Source organism: Trichoplax adhaerens, genomic scaffold (assembly GCF_000150275.1).
Source record: "Trichoplax adhaerens TRIADscaffold_2 genomic scaffold, whole genome shotgun sequence".
Classification (NCBI taxonomy): domain Eukaryota; kingdom Metazoa; phylum Placozoa; class Uniplacotomia; order Trichoplacea; family Trichoplacidae; genus Trichoplax; species Trichoplax adhaerens.
The window spans coordinates 3,062,627-3,090,359 of record NW_002060944.1 but is presented as its reverse complement, the minus strand read 5'-3'; the positions used below and the strand labels follow the sequence as shown (position 1 = coordinate 3,090,359).

The 27,733-nt window shown below is 30.7% G+C and overlaps 3 protein-coding genes across 3 annotated transcripts; all 3 read right to left on the bottom strand.

Annotated features, from left to right (window-relative positions):
- Positions 1–496: 496 nt before the first annotated feature.
- Positions 497–1,630, bottom strand: TRIADDRAFT_53231 (uncharacterized protein; the record flags this gene model as incomplete). The annotated part of the gene is made up of 5 exons (XM_002109286.1): positions 497–562; positions 904–1,001; positions 1,224–1,393; positions 1,498–1,562; positions 1,607–1,630. The coding sequence occupies 5 exons, from the start codon at positions 1,628–1,630 to the stop codon at positions 497–499; spliced, it is 423 nt and encodes a 140-aa protein (XP_002109322.1).
- A 3,759-nt stretch (positions 1,631–5,389) lies between these two features.
- TRIADDRAFT_20559 (uncharacterized protein) lies at positions 5,390–6,250 on the bottom strand (the record flags this gene model as incomplete). The annotated part of the gene is made up of 1 exon (XM_002109285.1): positions 5,390–6,250. The coding sequence occupies one exon, from the start codon at positions 6,248–6,250 to the stop codon at positions 5,390–5,392; it is 861 nt and encodes a 286-aa protein (XP_002109321.1).
- A 10,224-nt stretch (positions 6,251–16,474) lies between these two features.
- TRIADDRAFT_53229 (uncharacterized protein) lies at positions 16,475–26,929 on the bottom strand (the record flags this gene model as incomplete). Its single annotated transcript, XM_002109284.1, has 24 exons — positions 16,475–16,904; positions 17,040–17,093; positions 17,703–17,756; positions 17,887–17,956; positions 18,116–18,215; positions 18,413–18,444; positions 18,606–18,675; positions 19,266–19,571; positions 19,689–19,864; positions 19,968–20,024; positions 20,174–20,246; positions 20,383–20,457; positions 21,464–21,585; positions 22,116–22,232; positions 22,351–22,500; positions 22,611–22,694; positions 23,288–23,393; positions 23,505–23,583; positions 23,700–23,896; positions 24,025–24,119; positions 24,223–24,323; positions 24,452–24,582; positions 25,342–25,531; positions 26,718–26,929. The coding sequence occupies 24 exons, from the start codon at positions 26,927–26,929 to the stop codon at positions 16,475–16,477; spliced, it is 3,081 nt and encodes a 1,026-aa protein (XP_002109320.1).
- Between the last annotated feature and the right edge of the window lie 804 nt (positions 26,930–27,733).

Here is a 27,733-nt window from a genome sequence, read left to right as displayed (position 1 = left end):
GAATCATTTTATGAGCGAAGAATTAATATGAAAATTGCATAATGGCAACTGCACTAATCTTTATTGGGTCTAAAGTGGTATCATGAAAGATTACTACATTTGCCCAATAAATAGTAAATTAAGTATAAGAGAAAATTGCTAATGTTACATACTAAAAATGCAGTTTTACTTACGTTTATTACTAATTTTAAATTTTCACTATGGTAAAATCTAACTTTAGATTTCATATTGGTAATTACGAAATTTTAATTAAATTTTTAGACTTCCTGGATAGCTTAGCATGAGATATCTAGCTAAAATCTGTCTTGATTATATAAATTTATGAGATAATAAAGAGAATAGATTGAGATATATAATCTTAGGAAGCTGAACTTCTTATTTCATATATATTAGAATTGAAGGTGCTGTATATCGCATACAATGCAGTGTGCTAAGATATCTTATTGTCTTGTTATTAATGATTTGAATTACCTGTATTTTTGCACAATCCTTTTTTCTACGTAATGTTGTCAATATCAATATCTGCTTCATAGCTTTCTCCGGCGTATCCAGCAATTGATATCTACAAAACATAATAAAGTTAACATGAAACATGACTTATATCTACAGGAAAAGCTATACGATCACCAATGCAACAATAACTAGTATTCTTGATAAGATGATATAATATTATGCAAACGTATATATTCTGCAATTTTATGTACTGGAGATACTACCGTAAAAGGAATATTATAAATTATATTTGTCAATTAGTTATCTGATTATAAAAGAACAAAAGTATTTACGTATACTAGAATTTTATAAATTTCACATTGCCAATAATACGTTTGACTTGCTCTATATTCTTGTACCCTTAATAATATATATCCACTTCAGCTAATAGCCAAATATTACCATAATTACCTTCTTTTGACCATAATATTTCAATGTGGATGATACAACTTGTAGTCGACTGACGTCTGCTCCATTCATATTATACCAAAATCGCAGACAATGACTATCTTTGTTACGAATTACAGGGCTCTTAAAATAATGTTATCGTACAATGGATTAGATGCCTCAAGATACGCGTAATGGCCATCTTTAAAATTATTTCCAAGAGAAAATACTTTCAATGAAATGTCAACAGTAAACATTAAAAGAAATTTTTGGTGCTGTGAAACTTTCTATAAGTTCTAAATGGAAACTGTTTGAGAGATATTTAGAGATATAATTTCTCTTACAGTGAGGATTTTGATAAGTATGATAGTAACTTAGACCAGTTTTGGGCATGATAGTTTCGCCCTTATTTCTAATCCATGCAAATTTAAAACCTAAAGGGCGGCTATTTTCCCATTGGCAGAAATTCCTCTCAAATTGCAACTTGTATCGATTTCTGTAGATACTGCTCCACCTACATATATCAGTACGATATTATAGTGCTAACAAAATGTACAATCATGATCTATACGAGTATAGAAGACAGGTAAATTTCTTATAATATACCATCTTTCTGACCTGCATTGCAATAATCGAAATAGAGCATAATGTACTGATTTTGTTCTGGTCATGTAAAGATATCTCTAATAGTTTATTTTGAGCAATAATTTGGCTGATTTTTTTTTACCTTTAATTTGAATATTACTGCCATATGTGACTATTGTTGACATATTATTACTTAAACTAGAATTAACTGACCCCTAATTGAAGTCCAACCAAATACAAATACTAAAATTGTGAAAATCCATGTAATAATAAGGTGAACGACGAAGCATCTCGGTGAAAAATTTTATCTCTTTGTAGTCAAGTGTCAATTGATCTGATTTGCTACTTAACATATATTACGATAATATGCTTAAGATGAATCGAGTTCCGCTACGGGGTATAAATATTGGGGAAAATAAAATAAATGTATAGTTAGAGTAGCAAAAGTAATATTTAATTTATTCTGGATTCCATATGGTAATGAAAACCAATTAAGAAATGATTCCTAAAAGCTATTTATTGTAGACAAAGTATTAATAGTGGGATAATAATTCGATCAATACACGAATAGAATAGCAATCAAGAATACATAAGTAATATTAATACTCTAAAAATATGATAGATTATCTCTTTCTTCTAAAAATCAACAGACACTATGCTCATAATTTGATTAGTCCCAGTATAGCTCTGTATAACCGACAAGTCTAGATAGTGTAGATTTTAATAAGACTCATCTTTGACTTTTACTTGGACTGATAAATTTTTTTAAGCCTTTGTGCGGTTTGTAAAATTTTTGATGCCTATATACAATGTATAATTTGATAATTAAATCTATATTTTACTCGTATATCGATGTAGGTGAACTGCATAATATCAGTTGAAATGGATCGATGAAACGAAACTTACGACGGTGAAATGTGTTGGCTTTTATACGTATTAGTACAATTTTAATGGCTATTGAAGGTTCAAATTAGCCTAGAAAGGTCATTCATTCATTAATTTCGAAAAGAAAAATATGTGTAATCTATGTATGATACGAAGAAAGCAGACTGAGATTGATATATCAAATTTTCCCAGTCATCTACTCGCTACTTAGGCGTTCTAAACATATAAATCGATCACCTTAGCCCTGAAAGGGGAGTTCATGATTTGTTATTCTATCTTAGATGAGATAATCACATTACAACAGGGAAAATATGCATGCCCATAACGTGATTGCTATAATATCTCGTACAAAAAGCGCATTATAATTACCGATTGTAAAACCTATTTCTAACTTTTTGATAATTTGTAACTTCTTTGCAAGATCTGATACCATGCTAAAATAACGATAATGTTCTTCCGCTTACGATGAGTGAAGAATGATTTTTTATCTTATATCGACTGTAGACTCAATAAAGTTCTTAATAACTACGAATTCCGATAAATATATAGAGCAACACGCCCTGAAATTGCGGTAAACTATTTTCTCTTCCAAGAATTAATGACATTTCACGTAGAATTTAAATGATGAAAACTAGGTCTTTGTAAAAGCCAATTAGACTACATAGGCTAAATTCCAAGAAGTCTTACTTTTGAATTTACTTGAATTGACGAAAATTTAAGCCTTCTTATCGTTTGTGAAATGTTTTAATGCTTGCATACAAGGTATAATTCGGTTATTAAAACTGTATTTTAACAGGGCGATCTGTATGAACTATGTTGTATCAGCTAAATCGATCGATAAGGAAAATCTTGTACTGTTAAAGCAATGTTAGTACATTTTCTATAGCTTGCCAAGGTTTATCTTGGTCTAAATGAGTAAACCCATTCATTAATTTAATTCACGATAAGAAAAACACGCACTATCTATATAAAATAAAGCTTACCGTACCGAGATTCAATTTTCCCCCAGTCATCAGCTTACTACCTGGGTGTTCTAAACACACAAGTCTATCATATTAGCTTTAATATTAGAGGTTAATAATTTATTATTCTGTCTAGAAGAAATGATCTCATTACAAGAGGGTAAATATTCATGCTTATAAAGTGATGAAGACTACTAGATCTCATACAAATAGCCCATTGTATTCGTTTATAGTAAAGCTCATTTCCAAACTTTATGAAAATATACAACTTCTCAGCAAGATCTGGCACCATGTTAAGATTACGATAATGCTCATTCTATAGTGTGTACTATAATTAATAATGTGCTGTTTATTAGTATAATAATGTTATGCTAAGATATTATCTACTGTAACTAAAATATATCATAGAATTAGAGGATATCCCTAATTCGTATCCGCTCAATTATCTATAGATTTTATGATATTATATTCCGGTAAATGTATAAGGTTGCAAATATTATGATTATACGTAGTTTTTCTCAGCTTATCCTTATTTTATCTTACTTGTTATATTTTGTGATAATAAACTAATTACGATAAGTGAATCATAATTTTACTATCAATCCTTAGAAATAGATAATCTTAAAGAATGTCTAAGTCAATTTTAGGCATCCTAGGGCTATAGCTACATAATTGTTAAAGCTATTTCTGTTTGTTTTGTCTTGCAATGAGCAGCACAAATGAAGTAGACCAGTTATTTACAAGAAATGGCTAATAAACGACTGGGATTGATAGTAACAATTTGTAAATATGTTAACATGTGTACAAAATACAATTATCTATGGTAGCATACCCTACCAAAACAAGTAATGTGCAATACTATATATGCGAGCGGATTAATTCTATATATGTCTTCCAACAATTAGTATGAGACTTCTAGACACATAATCACAGAAAATTCTTTAAATTTTAAAATAAGATGATTTATTCAGAGTATTCTATGATTGAAACTAGTCCATTTCTATGATTTGTCGATTTTATGCAGTCCACTTCCTGAAATTCTGTAATAAATAGAGTAGAAGTAAATATAATTTTCATATCTTACTCGACATCGTAGTAATTAACATTGAAATTGAAATATCTCAAATACACCAAATGATATCTAATTTAAGATTCATCAAACGCTATATCATCTCCTATTAACATCATTTTAATACAGCTCTTAAGAATACCAAAGTATTAATAGTGACAACAGACTAAAGCCATTACTTAAAATTAATCCAATTATTACGCGCAAAATCTCGGGTCTGAACTTGGGTTTGGAATCGACTAACCAATCTAATTTAAGCATTGCTATTTGGTGCAGCTCTGACTATTTTCTTAAAGATGCGAAAATAGGGGAATAGATACTTGATTACAACTTTAATTTTAACGGTTCATATTTAAGAAGGAAGTTCATGAGAATTTGTTTTAATCTCTAGTGCAATTATACACCTAACAAATAAGTAATACATTCGATCCAAAATTGCCCCAAATGCCATTTCTGGAACGAAAGCTGAATGCAATCTTACTAGTTACACCAGGAAAAACTCGATAGAATGAGACAGACGGTAAAGCACAAAGATTGAAAATGAACTCCATTCTATTCGTATTATTGCATTATGATTATGTACTTGTATTTTTGTAAGGACTATACACTGGCCAGCCACAAATATATAAGGGCACTATAACATTTTTCAATACTAATAGAATCTTACGCAAGCTTGATCCGTAAACGCATTTCATGTAAGCTAAAAAAATTTTTAAATTTTTTCGATAGATGTGAAATTGATGAAGGAAATTATTTTATTATGTTCCTTTAGCTCTTACAGTACAAAATTCCTACGGTATTTCTATCATTTATTTGTAGTCAAGAAAAGAAATCAGACATTGCTAGCAGTCACGATTGGTATTAATGAATTAGAAACAAATATTTTCATTTATCTCTTACCAATTATAGGATGGAAATAAACAGAGATGAAGCACAATGTGTAATATAAATTTAGAAAATGAAATGTCTACATATCAACATTTATTTTCGGACACATTATCACAATTTATTAATTATTTCCTAATATGTTTAATAGCCATCTATAAATGGGTGCTGCAGTCACGTTTGCATAAACACTAGGATAATGTTTTCGGCCGCAACTCCGTCCACCACTAACAACACCAGCTAAATACCATCGGTTTGAATATCCCGATAGGACCGCATTTGGACGATGGCGACATGACATTGGACCGCCGCTATCCCCAAAGCAAGCACCGGTATAGCCTTGCATATAACCAGCACATAGCATGTTAGAGGTAATTTGACCATCATAAGAAAAGGTGCTATTACAAAGTTTCCGATTTAAGATAGGTAGATTGGCATAACGTAAGATGTGACTCTGTTGGCCAGCTGTTCTACCCCAACCAGAAACTTTACATAAGTTAAATTTATTAAATGTATCATTAGCTGCTGGTAAACATATTGGACGCACAAAATTATTAATAGTTACGGGTGCACTTAGTTTAATTAAAGCAATATCACCGTCCAGATCTTTAATATCTGAATAGGAATCTTTATGTTGAGATATGGGATGTCGAAAGATTGACTTAGCTGTTCTTATTTGTTTAGTATAGGTTTCTTTTGCTGTAATATTATGCCGTCCAAGTTCAACCGTAACTAGAATCGGCTTATTTGATACACAATGACTAGCTGTAATAACCCAATTTTCATTAATTAGTGAGCCACCGCAGGTTGTTTTACGAAAAATACCCCCTGATGTATGAAACATATTCAATAATGCTTGCCATGGAACACTATGAGGAGAAGTAGTGTTGCCGCCGACAATACGAGGTATACGAGAGTTGGTTATGCCACATCTTGGATGATTGCGTATCGCTTGAATTGGTTGAATTTCTTCTGCATCTAACATTATTGGTTGTAATTAATTATAATGGACACATAAGAAATGAATCGATCTTGGAAAAACAGATTTACAGTAAAATATCAATCAAGATTAGTTACTTGTATCTAAAGTTGAATTACTGAATGGATACGATAAATGACATTACCGTACTTACGTTGATCTTTTCTCCAGACGATATCATCAATAGCTAAGTTTGTATAGCCCGCAGTGGCCGAAATATGGATCTGAATAAGAATGTACAGATATACTTAACTAATCTCTCAGCAACATTTTATGAACTAGGTACCCTCACCAACACTATCATAAAACTAATTGCAATATGATAATATTTAAATTACATAATTAACGATAAAATAACAATAATAATAAAGTATAGTACTTAAACAGTCTAGTAACGATATATCCCATAACGATATTATTTTCCAATTGCTCTTCTGGATATAAACATTACCTTTCGCTGTGATACGGCATACTAACACTGTACTTGTATATTTATAATGCAGTGAGGAAATAAGCTTACTTGAAATTCTAGTCCTTTGGGAACATTAATAAGTATTTTTTCACTGAACCAACGAGAGTTTTGACAACTACTTTTAGTCCAAATTACACCGTTGTATGTCGTCGAGATTGATAATGTTCCACCAACATAGGCATACAGATAATAGAAGAAAGTAAGTTCAAATCGATTACCGCTACTTTTCATGTCTGGACTGACTAATACTGCACATTTAGTTTCCATATTGGTGATACCATCGATGAAAGCGTAATAGTCTGGTAATAAAATAAGGACTTCAGTTTCATTTTGGTTACGATAATCAGTAACAATATTTATATGTGTAATTTTGTGGGTAGCTTAACAGAATTCAACACTTACAGATTAAACATTTGAATATACTCATATATCAAATTAAATAATTTTCGATGATACAACTAAGGTACCTGGATGCGATGTATTACTCTTTGTATCTTCAGCGGAGGTATTTATTACAGAACCAGTCCTTCTTTTCCAATTAAAATCATCGAAGAAGGCATTATTCCAAGTACAGAAGTCGTCTTCAAAGTTGCAATCTAAGTTAGCTACAAATTCCCGTAGTACGTATATGAAATCGATTATAATATTATTATTAGACAAGTTAGCAATGAAATAAATATATAAGTAGTTTTATAATTCATAAAGTTTCAAAATTAATAGTGGTTTCAATCATACGATAAATGGAAATCAGCTAACTTCTTATTCCATTTTCTATAGTAATTATTATTTATTAGATTATTTATCAATCTGATGCTCTTAGTTTACCTTCATAATCCCAGATTGCCGCTATGTCATTATATTTATCCAAATAAACATAATAAAATAGAAAATTGTGGGTCACTTTTTATACTTTAGTGGTTTAACAGAGTTTAAATTTACTTTCGTGTTTCTCTTAAATAACTAATGTCATTCATGATTTTAGGTAGTAATCGGAGCTTGAAATTTGAGAAAATATCGTTAGTCTCACTTACGGCATTTGCCCGGAACCAGTTGAATATCATCAAGTGCGATCTCTCCACTTCCTCCTCGATGAGATGCGGTAATATAAATCTATAGCGAAAAAATTTTCGATTTAAATTCTGAATGAGCTCAAGATTCCGATAATTCTTAAATATACTTAAGAAATGTAAAACAGTTAGCAGTAATACCCTAAACGGAGTATATCGATCTAATTTATCGATTGTAATTGCTGCTTTACGCCATGTAGTTAGCCTTCTACCGTCTTTAGACCAGATTTTGTCATTAAAGGAAGTAGTTATCGACAATGATGTCGTATTACCGACAATAAGATAGGAAATTTTAAGGCACAGATAATCATTGCCTTGCAAAAGTGGACTCTTGATAGTACCAAAGCCATTATTGCCATCTCTATTTAGCAAACTTAAGTATCTATTTGCTGCAAAGAGCACATTAAAAGCAGAAAAATCACATTTTTAGTATAATACTCGCAGACTGCAGCAGGAGTAAGACCATCTCACTCTTCTGTAAAATATCCATACACTATTCTTAAACATTATTAAATGGTAGGGAGTTAATATTATCATACCTTCTGCATCGGTATAATATATTTTATACTTATAAAAATATTTCTCTATCTCGACCTCAAATTCTAAGCCAGTCGTATTAGATTGAAAGTCATTTTATAGCCCGTCCGCGACTTACTCGTATTATCTCGTATTATACAGAATCTAATTTCGATCTGACTTAACTCACCTCGATTTTTATGGTTAACGAATTTCCAATCTAATGAGTCTAAATGACTTTGCTCCCATGAGCAGAGATCTCTTTTAAAATCGCACGTCCAGTTAGAAACTGTAAAAGAAATGTCAAAACCTTTCTTACTGAGCTGTAGTTGCCGATAAGCATTAACTTCAAGGTTCTTTCAATGTATTCTAAATAACGATTATTAATAATTCAGTAATTGAAACGTTTACGATAGAAAAATTATTCATACAGCGCTTGCTATAGCTTTACTGCAGTTGCGGTACAGTAACTGAATATTTAATGTCGCTTATTTTATTGCTCTTAACTGGATACTATAGCGGTAATACTAGCTTGACTACGACTTAAATAAAATCTTCATGATTGCATATCCATTGTCTTATTATTTTGGTTTCTATAGCAATGTTATAGAGATATCACGTAATGAAAAAAATCCTAAAGATTAATATCATACTTTTGTAAGAGCTATTCAAATAAATGATACCAGACTCTAAAGCATTAGTAATATAGATAATTACAAACTCACAAATACTATGTAATTACTAACTTAATTTCGATGACAAGTGTTGCTCTTGTGAATTTCAATAAGCGCAGAAGATTTTTTAACATACTCTAGTATCGATTTGTTAAATACTAGCCCTCTATAACTAAAGCTTTGCAGATAAATTTGTACTTTATCTGACTGTGAGTTCTAAATTAGTAAGATTTTGTATATGTACGAGCATTACTTTGTGAGCACTGATTTCCAGTAAAGCCAGTAGAGCATTGACATTTATATTGCCTTCCATTAGCCAAATTTACACAAGTACCAGATATGCAAGGATTACTTTCGCATGCTTTATATCTTTTTGCTGAGATAAGAGAAATGATTATGAAATTGTAACATCCAAAAATGGTATTACTAAATACTCGAATTTTAAATGACGCTCGTACATTTTAATACTAACCGGCTTCGCAGTGTTTCCCTTCATATCCTGTCCAGCAATCACATATATAGTTAATAGAGCTAAGCGTCTGACAACGACCATTCTTGCAAGGATTTGGATCACATGGATGGGCGCCTGGAGAATGATTCAGTATATTATTCTATCAATTATATTTAAATCATTCAGTTTTACACGATTTGTAAGTGTTATAGATACTAACCACAACTTCCCTCATGTATATTAATATCATCAATTGCAATATCACTCGACCAGTCGAGGCCTCGAATGGCTACGATATGAATCTACAATTAGAATGTGAATTATAATTATAATTTGAGTTTCTACTGTTTCAAAGTTTACTAAATAAACCAGAATTCATTACGAATTCTCTGTAACAAAAGCAAAATCTTTCTTTTGATAGAATAACTGTCGTAATTTTATTGTAAATTTGTAGTGATAAATGCAAAGCTGTATCCGATCCTTTCCGCTTTTTCTATTGTATGTAATAGAGAGTATTAACATGTACACTGTACAATACTATTAATATAAGATCAATAGAACTGATATTCATCTAATATTTGATAGTTTGTAAAATTACTACTTCATACTAATGATATTTAATGACATAACAGTAGTATGGCGAAAGTACATCAAATAGACAGCTCTTCCTACAAACTAATAAACGCTTAGATAAGGTAATTATCATCAAATTTTTATAATGCAGCACTGAATGTAAGTAAATATGCATAACAATTCAAAAAGGCTATAAGCGATATTGTGTTTAGTTTATGTTGAAGTAGAAGTACACCTAATTTCTAATATAGAGAATAATACTGTTATAATTCATCAAGTAAACAACGACATATACTTGCACTTGCAGAATTTCACCATATTAATGCAACTAACTATGCAGAAAAAGTAGCTCTCATGCATAATAATATTTTTATATATGGATATATTTAAATTTATATGATGCATTACTTGATAGTCTCGTGGAATACTCGTTATATTGATCTTTGCATCTTTCCACTTTCGACCTTGACTACCTTCTTTTGCCCATAATACTTCCATTGAATTTTTGGTTACGACTTTGATTAATAATTTACCAATTTGTTTGCCATACATGTGATACCAAATTGAAAAGCATATAGGTCGTTCACTATTCAGAACTCTGCTGATTAGTACAACTTTCTCTCCAATTTGTCTGTAAGAAGCTTCCATATATGCATAATGACCTATATTTTGAATTTTCCACAAGTTTAATTAGTTAATATATAAAATATCGATCCATTAAAGCTCTTTATATTTCATACAGATATTTTATCTTGAAATAGTCTGAAAATATAACATTTTTTTCGCATCATACTACGTGTTTGTATATATACATACCATATGGTGTTTGCAAGGTATGATCATGATCAGGTCCTGTGTTACTACTATAGGTTGAACCAGATTTTCGAGTCCAATCAAAATTATCAAAGCCAACATTAGTCCAGCCGCAGTAACCCGATTCAAAATCGCACTTTAAACTGTCATATTCTGTAATATTTAGAATATATATTAATAATGCTGCCGATGATGCTATTCTAATTACATTAAAATTACATTAGACTCAATGTTTATTTGAGACCTTCCGTAATCATTTCAGCAACGAAGAAAATTGGCTTAAAAATAATGTAGCAAACAATTACGCAATAAATGCTTAAATGATGTCATAAAAATTATACAATCACCATAAAAATCTTTATTGGATCTAAAGTCGTATTGTAAAATATTGTCACATTTAACAAACAAATAGAAAATCAAGTTATTAGAGAAAGTTACGAATGTCATCTGCTAAAAACGTAAATTTATCTAATATTACTAAATTTTTAATTTTCGCTATAGTAATGTCCAAGTTTAGATTTTATGTTGGTAATTACGATATGCTTAATGATCAAAATTTCTGAAGTTGCTAACATTTTTAGTATGAGATACCTTATGAAAACTTATCTAAATTACAAAAATATACGAGAGAATAAAGAAAGAACAGCTTGAGATATACAATCTAAGGAAATTAGATTTTTTATTATATATATGGTAACGCCAACAGTATATCATGCAAACCGTAATATGTTGGAATACCCTATTATCTTGCAAATTATAATTATTAATTGCTTGGAATACCTGTATGTTCGCACAATCCTTTATCCCACGTAATATCGTCGATAGCAATATCTGCTATATAGCTATCTCCAGTGTGCCCAGTGATCAATATCTAAAGAATATAATAAAACCAATGTGAAGCATAAAGCAAATCTAGGGAAAAGCTCTACGATCTTTAATTCAACAATAATTAGTATTCTCAATAAGCTGATAACAAACTTAACTCACTTTATACTCTTGTGCTCTTAATGATATATCCACTTCAGCTAATAGCCAAATGTTGCCTTTATTACCCTCTTTTGACCATAATATTTCCGAAGTGAATGATACAACTTGTAGTCGATTAGTATTTGCTCCATTCATATTATACCAAAATCGCAGACAATGGCTATCATTACTACGAATTATAGGACTTTCCAAAGTAGCGTTATCGTATAATGGATTAGATGTTTCAAGATACGCATAATAGCCATCTTTAACAAAATTATTTCCAAGAGAAAACACTTTCAATATAATGTTAATAGCAAACTGTTATCAGATTGATAAGGAAAACTATTTAAGAGATATTAAAATATAATATATAGTTTCTCTTACAGCGTGGATTTTGATAGGTATGATCGTAACTCGGACCAGTTTTAGGCGTGATAGTTTCGCTCTTATTCCTCACCCATGCAAATTTAGAATCTAAATGCCGGCTATTTTCCCATTGGCAAAAGTTCGTCTCAAAGTTACAATTTAAATTGACTTCCATAGGTACTGCTCTACCTAGATATACCAGTACGATATTATAGCGTGAATAAAATGTTATAGTCATGAGTTATGCAAGTATAGAATAAGGACAGGTAAATTTCTTGAAATACACTATCTTTCTGATTTGCTTTGCAATAATCAAAATAGAACATAGTATGCTTATTTTGTTATGTGATGCGAAAATATTTCTAATACTTTACTTTGAGCAATAATTTAGTTGATTTTTAATCTTTAACGCCAATATCATAGTCATATGTGACTATCGTTGATATATTATTACCTAAACTAGAGTAAACTTACCATTGATTGAAATCCAACCAAACGCAAATATTAAAATTGTCAATTCCGTGCAAACGTATGGAGAATGAAGAAGCATCTCGGTGAAAAATTTTCCTTCTCTGTAGTCACGTATCGATTAATGTGATTAAACTACTTCACTTATATTGTGATAATGTATTTAAGATAAATCGAGTTCTGCTATAATTTACAGCTATTGGGGAAAATAACAACATAAATGTATAGTTAGGGTGGCAAAAAGTAACTTTTAACTTATTCAGATTGTACATGCTGATGAGGATCAATTAAGAAATAACTCATAAAAAAAGGCTATTTGTGGTAGATGAAGTATAAGAAATGGGATGCTAACTCGAATATACAGTAGATACACGAATTAAATAGCAATAAAAGGTAGATAAGCAACATACTCTAAAAATGCGATAGAATATTTTTTCTTACAAAAATTAATAGATATTATGCGTAAAATTTAATTGTTAATAAACAAGGCGTTATAACAATCGACAAGTCTAAAAAGTGTAGAATTTAATAAGACATACCTTTTGACCTTGTGTGGATTGTTGAATCACTCAAGCCTTTCTATGGTTTGTAAAATTTAAAACCTGTCTACAATGTATAACTTATAATTAAATCCATGTTATATATTGATGTACGTGAAGCGTGTTATATCAGTTATAATGGATCGATGAAACAAAATTTGAAATGGTAAAAGCGTTGGCTTTTTATATTAGTTCATTTTCAATGACTTATGAAGCTTTATATTAGTCTAAAGGGGGTAAATTCATTCTTTAATTCGCAAAGAAAACATGTACCAGTATGCAGTAATGCAGACTGAGATTGATATATCAAAATTTTCCCAGTCATCTACTTAGGTATTCTAAACATATATAAATCGATCACCTTAGCCCTGAAAGGGGAGTTCATGATTTGTTATTCTACCTTAGATGAGATGATCACATTACAACAGGGAAAATATGCATGCCCATAACGCGATTGCTATAATATCTCGTACAAATAGCGTATTGTAATTACCGATTGTAAAACCTATTTCTAACTTTATGATAATTTGTAACTTCTTTGCAAGATCTGATACCATGCTAAAATAACGATAATGTTCTTCCGCTTACGATGAGTGAAGAATGATTTTTTATCTTATATCGACTGTAGACTCAATAAAGTTCTTAATAACTACGAATTCCGATAAATATATAGAGCAACACGCCCTGAAATTGCGGTAAACTATTTTCTCTTCCAAGAATTAATGACATTTCACGTAGAATTTAAATGATGAAAACTAGGTCTTTGTAAAAGCCAATTAGACTACATAGGCTAAATTCCAAGAAGTCTTACTTTTGAATTTACTTGAATTGACGAAAATTTAAGCCTTCTTATCGTTTGTGAAATGTTTTAATGCTTGCATACAAGGTATAATTCGGTTATTAAAACTGTATTTTAACAGGGCGATCTGTATGAACTATGTTGTATCAGCTAAATCGATCGATAAGGAAAATCTTGTACTGTTAAAGCAATGTTAGTACATTTTCTATAGCTTGCCAAGGTTTATCTTGGTCTAAATGAGTAAACCCATTCATTAATTTAATTCACGATAAGAAAAACACGCACTATCTATATAAAATAAAGCTTACCGTACCGAGATTCAATTTTCCCCCAGTCATCAGCTTACTACCTGGGTGTTCTAAACACACAAGTCTATCATATTAGCTTTAATATTAGAGGTTAATAATTTATTATTCTGTCTAGAAGAAATGATCTCATTACAAGAGGGTAAATATTCATGCTTATAAAGTGATGAAGACTACTAGATCTCATACAAATAGCCCATTGTATTCGTTTATAGTAAAGCTCATTTCCAAACTTTATGAAAATATACAACTTCTCAGCAAGATCTGGCACCATGTTAAGATTACGATAATGCTCATTCTATAGTGCGTACTATAATTAATAATGTGCTGTTTATTAGTATAATATTGTAGTAAGATATTATCTACTGTAACTAAAATATATCATAGAATTAGAGGATATCCCTAATTCGTATCCGCTCAATTAGCTATTGCTTTTACGATATTATATGGCAGCAGACACATAAGATTGCAAATATTGTGATTATACGTAGTTTTCATCAGCTTGTTTTTATGTTACCGTAATTCTATATGTTGTGATAATAAACTAATTACGATAAATGAATCATAATTTTACTATCAATCTTTAGAATTAGGCAATCTTAAGGAGTATCCAATTCAACTTCAGGCATCCTAGGGCAGTAGCTACGTAACTGTTAAAGCTATTTCTGTTTGTTTTGTCTTGCAATGAACAGCACAGGTAAGTTAGTTCCATAATCAGAATAAATACTCTTATGTATTGTGTGACGTTAAAGTTAAAAGTCTTTTGGGTAAATGTATTTGTTAGTACCATTTCAAAGATTGACCACACATTCCCAAGAAATAATTAAGGAATGACTTGTAATTCCTTAAGATTGTCCAATTCCTTAGTAAGGGTTGACAGTAACAATTTTGCATATATAAAATACAAGTTTTCTACAGTACTATGCTTTATCACAGCAACTAATCTATAGTGCAAAATATACGAGTAGATTAATTCTGCTTGTCTTCTAACAATTAGTACGAGACTTTTAAATACATAGTCAAACAAATTACTATTGAGCAATCTTTGAGTTTCAAAATGTAAAAAATTTATTTAGAACTTTCTACGATAACAACTAGTGCATTTCTACGACATATAGATTTCATTTAATCTATTTCCTGAAATTTGGTAATAAATACAGTAAATGTAAACGCAATTTTAATATTTTCACTCGGTATCCTAATCATTAACATATTGAAAATGGAATATCTTGCAGATAGCTTAAGACTCCATGTGTATCTGAAACATTTATTAAATTATAAAGCAGACCAAATGATGATTAATATTCAATTACACCAATCGGTTAATGTTGTAGTAGATTATTTCGAGAGCTGGAGTATCGATAGCAATAATTAATGGTAATTACGATATAATACTAAAAGATATCGCGTTATATATGTATGGCTTAGTTATTCCCGTTCCTTATATATATATCAACTGGATATTCATAACTTCGAATACACACACACTATATATATACACATTTATATTTATAGCCATTTATAGCCATTACGATAGATATATATGTATAGTATTTAACAACATTACCGGATTATGCTTAAATAATTCCAGGTCAATCAGAAATGATATTGTTATTAATTATGATCTAGAGTTTAAATCATTTATATATAGTAATTAAACAGGAACCATTATCGATTATGATAATTGAAATTTAGTTATCAACGATTAGAAGCAGCTGCGATAAAGTGCTTTTGGAAGGATGCCCTACATTAAAACTGCTTTCAAATTAGTGAATAGGAGAGCATCTGTACTTTGATAGGATAATAATACAGGTATTTAGTAATAACAAGGTTGAAATTGTAGCTATAAGAACATGATAATTTATGATAACAGATACTAATACTTTAGTGGTAACACTTCGAAGTGGAATTATGAGATAGAATCGTATCAAAATAGAATAAAATGACTTAATTACAATGCCTATTAATTTAAGATACCCAATATTCTTTCTGAATACTAATAAGCCAGCTAGATTAGCAATAAGTTCTATCCGTATTACAGTTATTGGATGACCGATTTTATTGCTGTACGTGTAATTTTGTGATAAGTTAAATAGGATGAGACGATTCGTTATTATATGTGGTAGAAAATAAGATTAATAAATAAAAGTATTTTTATCTTCTATCACATTATAGAATAAAAAAATAGAAGCTGAGCCTAACATGTATGGTATTTCCTTTATGACAGCTTACTTAATTGAGATTTTTGATCAATTGGTGGAATGGTAGCCACACCAGTAAAATAATTAGCGCTAATCCTTTCATTGCCATGATTACCTGAATGATAACTTCTATTATTGGAAGTACTACTGCTTGCTGAACCCAACTCTGGCAGATTAGCTTTAGCCTTCGTTATGCGCTGATGGGGATTACTGCTATTGCTATTATTATTGTTGTTGCTATTATGATGATTGGGATTAGAACCGATAGGATTTGTTTGCGATTCAAAAACAGGTTTCATTCGCATAGGTATAAATCTTTTCTTAATTGGCATTGCTTTAATATCGCTTTGTGAATGCAATTTTAACTCCAAATTATATTTTTGCAATACTACTGGATCTTTAGATGACGGTGTATGGGGATGATTAGGGTAGCTCCATTTTGAATAGCTACAATCGCAGAAATTATAATAACAAAATTATCAATTTAACTTTGTTATGAACCTACCCCTAGCAAACACGTAGGATAAAAGCAGTCTTCTCATGAATTTTTTAATCATATGTAGTCATAAATTGTATACTAACCCTGCTGAATCATCTTCCTTAGTGAAGATAGAATCACTTGAATCTTCGTAGTCCCTATTATAACAATCATCAAACAGAAATTAATTCACTTTAAAACTGCTATCACTTCGCTTTAATACTTATTAATAATATCTTGCTTTCTACTGAGATTTACAGGCAATAATAGTTCCTTTCTATCTAATAATAATATAAACTTAAGGGCATACTGTAGTAGTATTGCTTATACAGAATTTAATTAGAGGATGTTGTAAATTGCTATTTTCTATGACTACATTAACAAGATTTTCTTCCTATCAAAACTATACTTAAAATAAGTAAATTCTCTCCATTACGAGCTGCTCTATAGAATTATGAGTTACACAGAAAAGGAGAAGAAAGACTAGAAAAATGTGCAGTTAAGTCATTCATGTATTATAAGGTACTGAATTAAAGAAAAGACCATATAATTATAAGACAGCCGTAAAAAATGTCAGGAACGTTTACATTTCTGTGAGAATGCAGATGAAATAGACGAATACACATATAAGAACTACCAATCAAGTAGATGTAGTAATTTTAATTAAGACTAAATAAAGTCTATAACATAGTTCAGATCTATATGATAATTTCTAAGTCAACACAAATGTGAGCAACATAAATGCAAACTATCTGGCTATAACATACTGGTAGTGTTGTCCTGGCCAAGGGCTAGATGAAGTCATATTTTCTAAATCAATGCTAATTTATAAAATATCAATTAAATTGATTAGTTTTAGATGATTAACCTTGAAATATCATGGTTATCGTACTTATTTAATATCAAATTGTTAGTAAAGATCATTGCAGTAAAAATTAACTGTAATTTTACTTGTCTACAGCATGATAACTTGGTATTGATTTTTGTCCATTTCCACTGCTATAGCGCACGTTATTTTCACCTTTAAGAGAGTGTTGGTGGAGTTAAGCTTACGAAACTTCTACGATTTCCTTAATTATTAGTTATTTTGCTTTGCTCTGAAGACTGTAGTTGTATCGTTCACTTGAAACCTATTAATTATTACTATCGCTAGCTATCCCGGTTTCAAATTAAATCTTACTTTGCTCAACTGGCTTTCCGGATCGCTTTTTTTCTAATGGCTGTAACACACTGTAACGGCTGGAATTTTCGAGTGGTAATTTGATTGAACGATGCTTTTTCTGATGGAGATTAGAAGTTAATTTTATAAATTAGAGTTGAAATATTGGCTAGCAAAAGAAAACTTAGCTATGAGAAACTCTAAAGTGATTATTATTTATATTCAAGTTCTTTAATTAATTATTTAGAAGAAATATTATTACAGTACTATTCCAAAATCTGATTTATAAAGGAGATATTGAAGTAAATCTTCACATACCAGATGTAATTCTCGAATGGAATCTAAGGAAGCTATAGAGTAATAAGAGAATACAGTTATAAATCATTGATCGATTAACATCGATAATATTATGGAAATCAGTTTAGTACAGTCGTATAAAATAAAGCACCTTGATACAATTTAGTTATTTTCAGGTTGCCATTATAGAGAGCAAAAATAGTAGCTAGTTTACCTGATTTAGACATACTCTTGGGGCGAGCTGATTTCGCATTAATGTTAGCAGAAACCATTTGCTTGATAGACTATCAAAATTTAAAAGTATAACACAGTCAAAATTTGTATATGTGAACATATAAACGTATAAGTTTTGATGCTTTAAAAATCTATTGGCACTGTACTGTACAAGATAGGAATATTATAAGTGAAATGATATGGTTAAAACTAGAGAATCGGAATGTTCAATTTATTTCCGGTAACAAATCATATAGGTACTTTAATGTGAATGAATAAGTTCCTGAACCGGTATATGAATTAGTTTATCTTGTGTAATATTTAATCAGTACGAATCAAAACAACATTGTAATGATAAGCTTCAATTAATTAAAAGAAATATAAAATAAAAATTATAAATGTTTTAATAAGGCCACATTTACCAGCAGGCAATAAAAGTTCCCATGTTAGAGAATGAAAATCTTTACTCACTTTACTCAATAATTTTATAGCAAGTCTTCAATTCTAAATTACTACATGTACGCTGCTGTAGTGTAATAATTTATTACAATAAATTCATATTTAGGATAAAAATTTTTTTTAGTCTGAGTAAGACAGTTAGGGGAATAGCTAAGAATCGCTCATATTGTATTTTTATTATTTTATCGTAAGCCGAAAATACCTTAACTTTCTCTTTTATACGATCTTGCTGATTGCTAGATGTACGAACGACAGTTGGACGAGTCTCTTTCGATGAATTCGAGCTACTATTTGTTAAACTCTGAGAGGAGTCTTTGCTTTTGAGGTCATCATAAGATATCTTAGCAAGTAAACGATTTATGCTATCTAGACTATCGTCTTTGCTAAGGTATGAATCGCTGTATTTCCGATGGCTGCTATGATGACTAATTGATTTTGATTTTTTCACTGGATGACAATGATTCTTGGGCTGTTTTGCTTTCTTGTTCGTACTTTTTGACTTTTCCTGCTATTACAGATTACAAATCATTTAAAAATTGTAATTAATTCCAAAATTGAATTTTTCTTAATAACTTCTTGCAACCTACACGCAATGAATTCCCCTCGTAATTCCGTATCAATTTACCTTTCCTTTTATTTCTGTTTCAACGCTACTTTCCGTTGCAGATTTGGCATTCTTATTTTTAGAAGTTTTCTTTTCTTTCCGTTGTTTAACCTTCGAGGTTTTCGTCTCCGATTTCGTCGTCGTTCGGCTAGATTTAATTGTATCTACTTCTGAATTTACTTCATCAACGCTTGTAACTATAAATTGCCAAAATGAAATGAATTTAGTCGGTACTGACAAAATTAATGAAGTTCTACTGTCAGTAAACTCTTCTGCTAAATAATTTCAATATATTATTACCTTCCTGAGATTCCAGATATTCACTATAGTCTTTTGTATCTACTGTATCAGTAGTTTCTGTACAAATTAATAATAGTAAATATACTTAATTCTCTATCTCATGGAGATAACTAGGCCACTCTTTCTTTAAATATATGCAATAGTTTCTGAATAGTTAATAGATTTAGCTTCACTAGGAAAGACTGATTAATAGCACACTACTCTACCTAGTTGTAATGATATGGCTGTAACTAAGATTTCGCTCTGTATAATTTCACCCTCCTTTGTCCATAAATAAACCTAAGATATGAAGGAGAACCAATATCTTAACATTACTCTTATGACGCTTTTCTCTATTATAGCATTTTAATTGAAAGCATTATCCATGAAATATGCAAAATATAATTTCGATAGCTACGGTCTGAAATGGCATTACTCTAAATTTATATTCTTTATTTTTGATCGGTGCGGATGTCATTTTATATTGTGTTTCTTGTCCAGTGTATACTACCTAAAGGAATAATTGTATATCCAAATTTATATTCTTGATATAAATCTTAATTTAATTATGAATCAAAATCTAAATTACAATTCAATTAATATCATTAATAATTATAATTACTGTAAATATTGTGAAATAGCAAGTTTAAATTTTACTTAATACGTGATGCTGAATTGACACTTGCAAACGGTAGATATCAAGATACGGTTTTAACTAAGGATTGGGTTAGATGTCAAATTTTAAATTACAGTACAATATCAGTAGTAATAGCGCGATATCTTCTTTAAACGTAGAGCATTGGGTGATGTATTATTAAAATTAGGAATATGCCAGATTATATACTGTGATATAATATAATAATCCTAATAGTGAGCATAAACGGGACAGAATAATTTGTAATATAAAATTATATACCAAACAACTAAGATTTCCTTTGAAATTATTACCATAATGTAATCATGATAATTTAGCGTATTGTAGCTGATTTAAAGATTAGCAGTAACCAAATCGTAACAGCTGACTAGGATATCTGCATTAAACTTTACACTATTTACAGCATGTTGGGGATGTAGATACAGATGTGGCCTCCATTTTAGCGTGAGTTAAAATCCTCTATGAGCAGCAATACAATTGATGAATATTATCCGATAGATCAACTTGTTAAACGAAAGTGAGATATATTATTGCTGCTCGATAGGCCTTAGCAGTCTCGCTTGGCTTAATTTTCCATACCATTGAAACCGAATAATATAGAATGTAGTGCTGGAATTAGATCAATCGCAAAGTGATAACTGAGAGAATATTATGGCAGCTCGATAGAAGTATTCACACGTTTTAATGATAGTGATAATATACTTATAGGTATTCGGTAATTCTTTAAAAATTTATAAGTAATATTTACAGCTATTTACGCCGATATAAATTGACGGTAACGAAAAATTTATTGAAAGTAATCTCAGAACCTCTTTGATATTTCTCAAGCTACCGAAAAAGATACTATAACATAATATCTTACCTTTCCATCTATTAGCAGTTGAAATTGATTCACATTTTCTTCCAGAGTTTCTGGAAATTTCCAACTGATGGTAACATTGTCTCCATCAGTATTCAGACTTGGCTTAGGCATTGACTGTGATGCTAGTGCGAAACAAATAGCAATAGTTATGCTTATGATTACAATTATAGGATATTCAAATGAAATCTGGGAGTAGAAACAAAACAGTTTGATATTATCTCTCACTAGTTTTCGTTAATGAAGTCTCTAAAATCTAAGTATGGTGCGGTACGAAATAAAAATTCGAACTATTTACCATACCATTTTTTGTTGTTACTTCAATTTTTGCTTTTGGACCGCTACCAACTGAGGTACAAGCAGCAACCTAAGAAAATACTTTCAAATATTAGCACTAGCAACGCAAATAGAATCATAAATCATGCTTGCCTCGAATAGGTATGTTCTGTTAGGATAAAGATGATGAATACTTATAAGTGGTACTTTGGTTTTTTCAATTAATCCTTTCCCTATATGTTAGAAACGGAGTTGAGTGTGTGTTCTTTATACTATACTCGTATATTTATTTTAGAATACTCTCTTCATTACTATTTTCTATTTTTACCGATCATAATAACAATTTATAAATATGCAATACGCTTAATTTCCGAGTTACCTTCATAGATCTCGTATGCTACAATGTTTCCATTTTTCTCCAGGGGTTCTTTCCAGATGAGTTCAACTTTACAGGAAGTCACTGACTGTATCTCAAGTTCCACTGGAGCTGATGGCGCTAGTAGAAATTGAAAATTGAGAATGTTGATGCGATTGAAAAGTCTAGAATAAAGCTTTAAATTACGAGCAAAATAAGGTAACTTTAATATTGTTGACACACTATAAACTTGTCATACTTGATTCTGGAGTCTTAATGCAGGCTATTTCACTGAAGGGGCTTTCATCTCCCTCACTGATCAACTTTAATCTAAATTCATACTGAGTATCCGGTTTTAACTTGCTGAGAGTAAATGTCCGATCCTCACCAACATAAACACTTTGATCTCCTAGATAGCCAAAAAAGAAAGTGATGATATACAGTATTTGAAAAGGGTAATGATATTAGATTTCATGACATAGAAAAAGAGAATCAGCTTATTGAAATAGGCCAGTTTACCTTGCTGAAGTTTATATTTTACAGGAAGGCCATTATATTGCACGGTTTCATTCCATGTTATAATAATTGCATCCTCTCCATTACCTATTTCGTGTGAGAAAGTACAAGAGCATTAGCTGCACTAATCTTTCCATGATCCTGTAACGATTTCATAACTAAATATACTTGTCATATAATTATGCATGATTATATGGAATCAGAAAGAATAGCTGTAGTTCATTACGCACACCATTGAAATTCTCTAGTACAGAAATTATCTAGAGAGCAATTAATTGAAGTGATATCAAGTTGATTTACTTCGAGACTTTAGATTTTACCTAGGATAGTAGTATTATTACCATAGTTTAATTTAGCCTAATTTGCTTTCGTGAGTACTTTAGATTACATTGTAGAGCAATTTAATCCGTAACTAAATATAATATAGTACTTATTTTCAAATTCTATAAGTCTAGTACGGTAATGGTATAAACTGTTATAACTGGTTACCAGTATCACACTAACTGTTTTGAGCTTTAAAGCTCATTTATGTATAGAGCGAAAAATTACTGTATAAACAGAGGCAAAACAGTTACAGTGTTCTTATAATTCTACATATTTAGTCAGTTTCTTCATGAACGATTAAGTGTAAAAGACCGAAGAGTACCGCACACAAAATGTGCCTTAAAATGAATGCAAACCTTGCAAGACAGGAGGTGGTGGCTTCTGTAATCTTTCCAACAACTTCAAGGCCTCTTCTAATTCAGCCTTGATATCGCTACTTACAAATTTCTTTTGCAATACTTCCTATAATTGAAAAGTAGGTAAGAGCGATTTCAGAATATGTTGATTAATTTATGAGTTATTAGAGAGGGCCATTAGCCGCACAGTTCTTATTAACGACCAGAATTACTGTACCTGTATTGATTTAACAATGGTACTATTTTTCCTTAATTGTAAAAGTCCATCTTTACGTGAGGCAAGCGTTCTTAAGGTCCTAGGATATTATAGGACAAATTAACAATTGATACATATTTACGAATAATATTTTAAAAATTATTTAGCTAGGTAGAAACATAACTTGACCAATATGGAAAGTGAAAGTTTACTTACATAGCAGCAAACCATCCAGTTTCTGCATCGTTAGTATTTAATAAATTAACCAATTGAATAAAAATAAAGGCAGCATGCTTGCTGTGGACAGTCTGGTCATGACCGTCTTCACTAGCAGCTAAACAACTAACTGCGTAACAAGCATTTTTGCCAGAACCCAGATCAGGACAAGCTAACATTTCAGCTAATGATGATAGCTATGAAAATATTGAATTACCGATAGAGAACAGGTTAGTAACTACAAATATATTCTAGTTATTCAAGTAATGGTGAATTGACAACGTAAGAAATTCGGAAAATTTAAAACATCCATTACTATACGTACCATTTTTGGGCTATTATCAAGAGCTAATAGCTTAGATCTAGACTCCTTAATATCGCACATTCTACCAACAGCAAAGGCTGCATTCATACCTCTTCCTAAAATTGAAATACCAGTGGAATATATCAGTCATGGATTGACTCTAAGAATTACAAGGTAGTGAGTATCTTGAATTCATTTAAATTCAATTCATTTATATACCTGCTTTATCAGCACCTAAGGCCTCTATTAATTCGCTTAATATGCGATCTGAATCGCGATGATTAATTATAACTTTGCAACCTACTTCTGAAATCGTCAGTCTACGCAAATTAAATTATTCGTTAACTTTGTATATATATACACTCAAGGCAATACACTTACTTCCTTAATCCATTACTCTATTACATGTATAATTTAAATGCGAGATAGATGAGGAGGATATATATACCTTGCTAAAACAAGGGCAGCATTATTTGCTATCCACAAATTTCTAGAAGATAGGAGATTGGTTATTGAGCTGATAGTATGAGAAATTATATCCTGGTTCACTATCCAGTTACGACCTTCTGAACTTTCAGCCTGTAATGGAATATAAATAAGTGTAGATTCACTGTTAGAAAATATCGCTCAAAAAAATTATAACGGCATAAAATTTTTAATCAATGTCCTTATTATAGTGACGTAGTCACTTTGGTCAAGTTCTAGAAATATATTTACAAAATTATATTATTATATTGTCATTTGCACTCTCTCGCCGTGGTATATAAATTGCTAGTTGTGTATTTGTTAATAGAAGAATGAAGATTAATCCCTCACTATCTTAACGGTAGTTAACTATTACAAATGCTAATTCGCTTAAGTTATCGTATTCTATACGGTCTTTAATTAGAATTTAAGCTACAGTATCTTCAATAATTCGATATAACTATACAGCACTCTATACTATAATGTACACTTTACGGTAATTTTATAAGAAGTACAATAATAAGTAAATTAACTTGCTATTGTATTAAATTCTCCTATAATCTATGATGACATTTCTAACGACATAATGGAGTGAAGAATGCAATAGGATAAAATTCATATACTGCATTACAACCACATAACTTTACGTAATTATAATATTGTTGTAATAATAAATGTGTTATCATTAACACGTCAGCTTTCTATGCTCCCTTAAAATATCACAAGTTAAGAGATAAAGTACAAGGTATTTGCCATTTTCCTGGCCATCTAACACTTTGAAACAGCAATTGCGACCGATTACTGTAATATTTATCTAGTAAAAGAAGTAAATATAACAATAATAAAGGTTTATTTTCATTGTTATTGATTTACCAAAGTTCCTAGGGTGCCGGCAGCGTTAATAATGGTCTCATCGTCATCCGCAAGCATCATAGAGGTTAAATTCTTTAATGCATTTTTGATGGCACCTTTAGACGAATTTAACAACAAATTCATAATTTCATGTCGATAAACTTCACTTTCAGCCAAGGTACCGATAATATAAGATGCATTCCCAGCTAACCTACTCAAAAAAAATAATCAGAATATGTAGTAACACTGTTTGTTAACTCAGTTGATTTGGGTTTAATAACAAAGGTGATTTTGTTAACAAGGAAACCGTTTATTCTTCTTGCGATAAAAAAGTTATTACTTGTGTATGTTTTAAGTAGGCTGAATAATGGCTGAGATGAAACAGCTTTTATGTTCGTATATACTGTTTAAACTACGTGTATATATATAAGTAGGATAGGTTTACGAAAAAGGTAAGTTTGGTGTTACCGCTTATAAGTACAATCATAGTTTTATGATTTTAACTCTAAGAGATAATCTAAATTTCATTCCTTCTACAACAACACTCCTACTTCTTTGATCATATATTATAATGTATCACGACAATTTTAGGATTTGAGCGATAGAAATTACAGATCTTTCAAAATATTGAAATCGATTCTGTCCTATTATAGTAGTTATTATAGGTAGAATATCGGTAAATAAAGAATGATAACCATCAGCCAGTGAAGAAGAATAAACATTAATTAGTATGAGAAAGATCAATATTTTATAGGCCAATCGTTTTGTTTTAAAGCTATCTATCTCTTTAAGGAGAAAAAATAATGCCAGATAGCGTCAAAATAGATTGATTTAAAGGGTTACGTAAAGCGTAGAAAGTGTTTGATACGGCTGTGTATGAAAATGGAATATAGTAGTTAATTCATTTTTAAAAGATTCTATTTCAGATTAAGCGAAATACGATATGAACATTCTTAAGCGATAAAATGATAAAAGCTGATGAAGTTTTATAGAATATAGGTAACGATAGATTGGGAAAATTCATAAGACTCTAATGAAGTTTAAGTAAGACTTGGTTGATACTGTCATGGCATAGCTTCTGCCCATATCGTGTTACAGGACTACATCAACATCGTCAATAGTTTTCAGTATCGCCAACCCTTCTACTCAGAGAGTCCAATAACAGACAATCACAATAACTGCAATTTGTTTAGTTTTAATTTTACTAATAAACTAGGAGTAAGTTTTACTTTAAAGATGCAGATTACTATAACGAAATGACGGCTAGACTTGGTTATTGCATCTACTATTTATAAAAATCGATTCCTTATTGATAGAATGTAATAGTAGCAATAACTTCCTTGTTCTAAGATATCGCATTACAAAAATTGAAAGTTAGGATCTTAACACTAGCTTACCTTGGCCTTAGTGATTGCAGTAATTTAAATAAGCCCAGTAAAATTTTGGATTTGTTGCTTACATTATTGAAATAGGATGTACAAATGTCCTTCTTAATGTGAACATCGTCAACTAAACGCTGAAGGATAGCAGCTACCTTTTCTTCATCTCCTTGAGTAATAAAATGTTGTAAATCGTCTAGATTCACACGATTAAATCTCATATTATACATTCCACTTTATAATCATAATTTTGTTACAGTCTTGCGGGAATAATTGATAAGAGTGATTATCATGGAACAACAATCTTTTCCCTGATTTATAGGCTATTCTGGCTTGAAATTCATTTACCCATACAATTAATAGCAATTCAATATCAGTAATGATGAGGTCCGTAAATACTACGCTATCATTGATTAATTATTAACGGACTATAGTTGAAAGTCAAAATAAGTAGGAGAAAGTTACAATAGACTATATTCTACGTAGTACACGTAGATTATACCCCGTAGATCGGTTGCTACGCATTACAAAACACACTATAGGAATATAGAGTGCATTGATACTATCGATGCAATATTTCTATATCGCTGCGGTACGCCTTCGCAATTGGCAATAATAGTTATTATAATTATCAACCTTCATTCTCTACTACTGTTGACTGATAGCCTAAATTAAGACTGTAAATACTGCACATAACGAACATTATGATAGAGTACTGCATATAGCCAAGATAGAAGTCTACGTTAATGAAACAGTAATCGGTTAACTGGAAAGACTTTGTTATTCCGATTAAGAATGGAATAAAAATCAACTACAATTTAAATAACCGTTCTTTGATGATGAAAATTACAATAGTAATGAAGGACTTAATCCATGTGATGAATGGAATGATGATATTGTCTTTTTTCACGATCTGCTATTCAAATGACAATTTCGATTTAAGTGTAGGAGATAAGACAATGGAGAAGGAAAATGACTACCAATCATCTTTAGTACTGCATATCAAAAATTGATGTGGGTAATTGCCTCTTGTT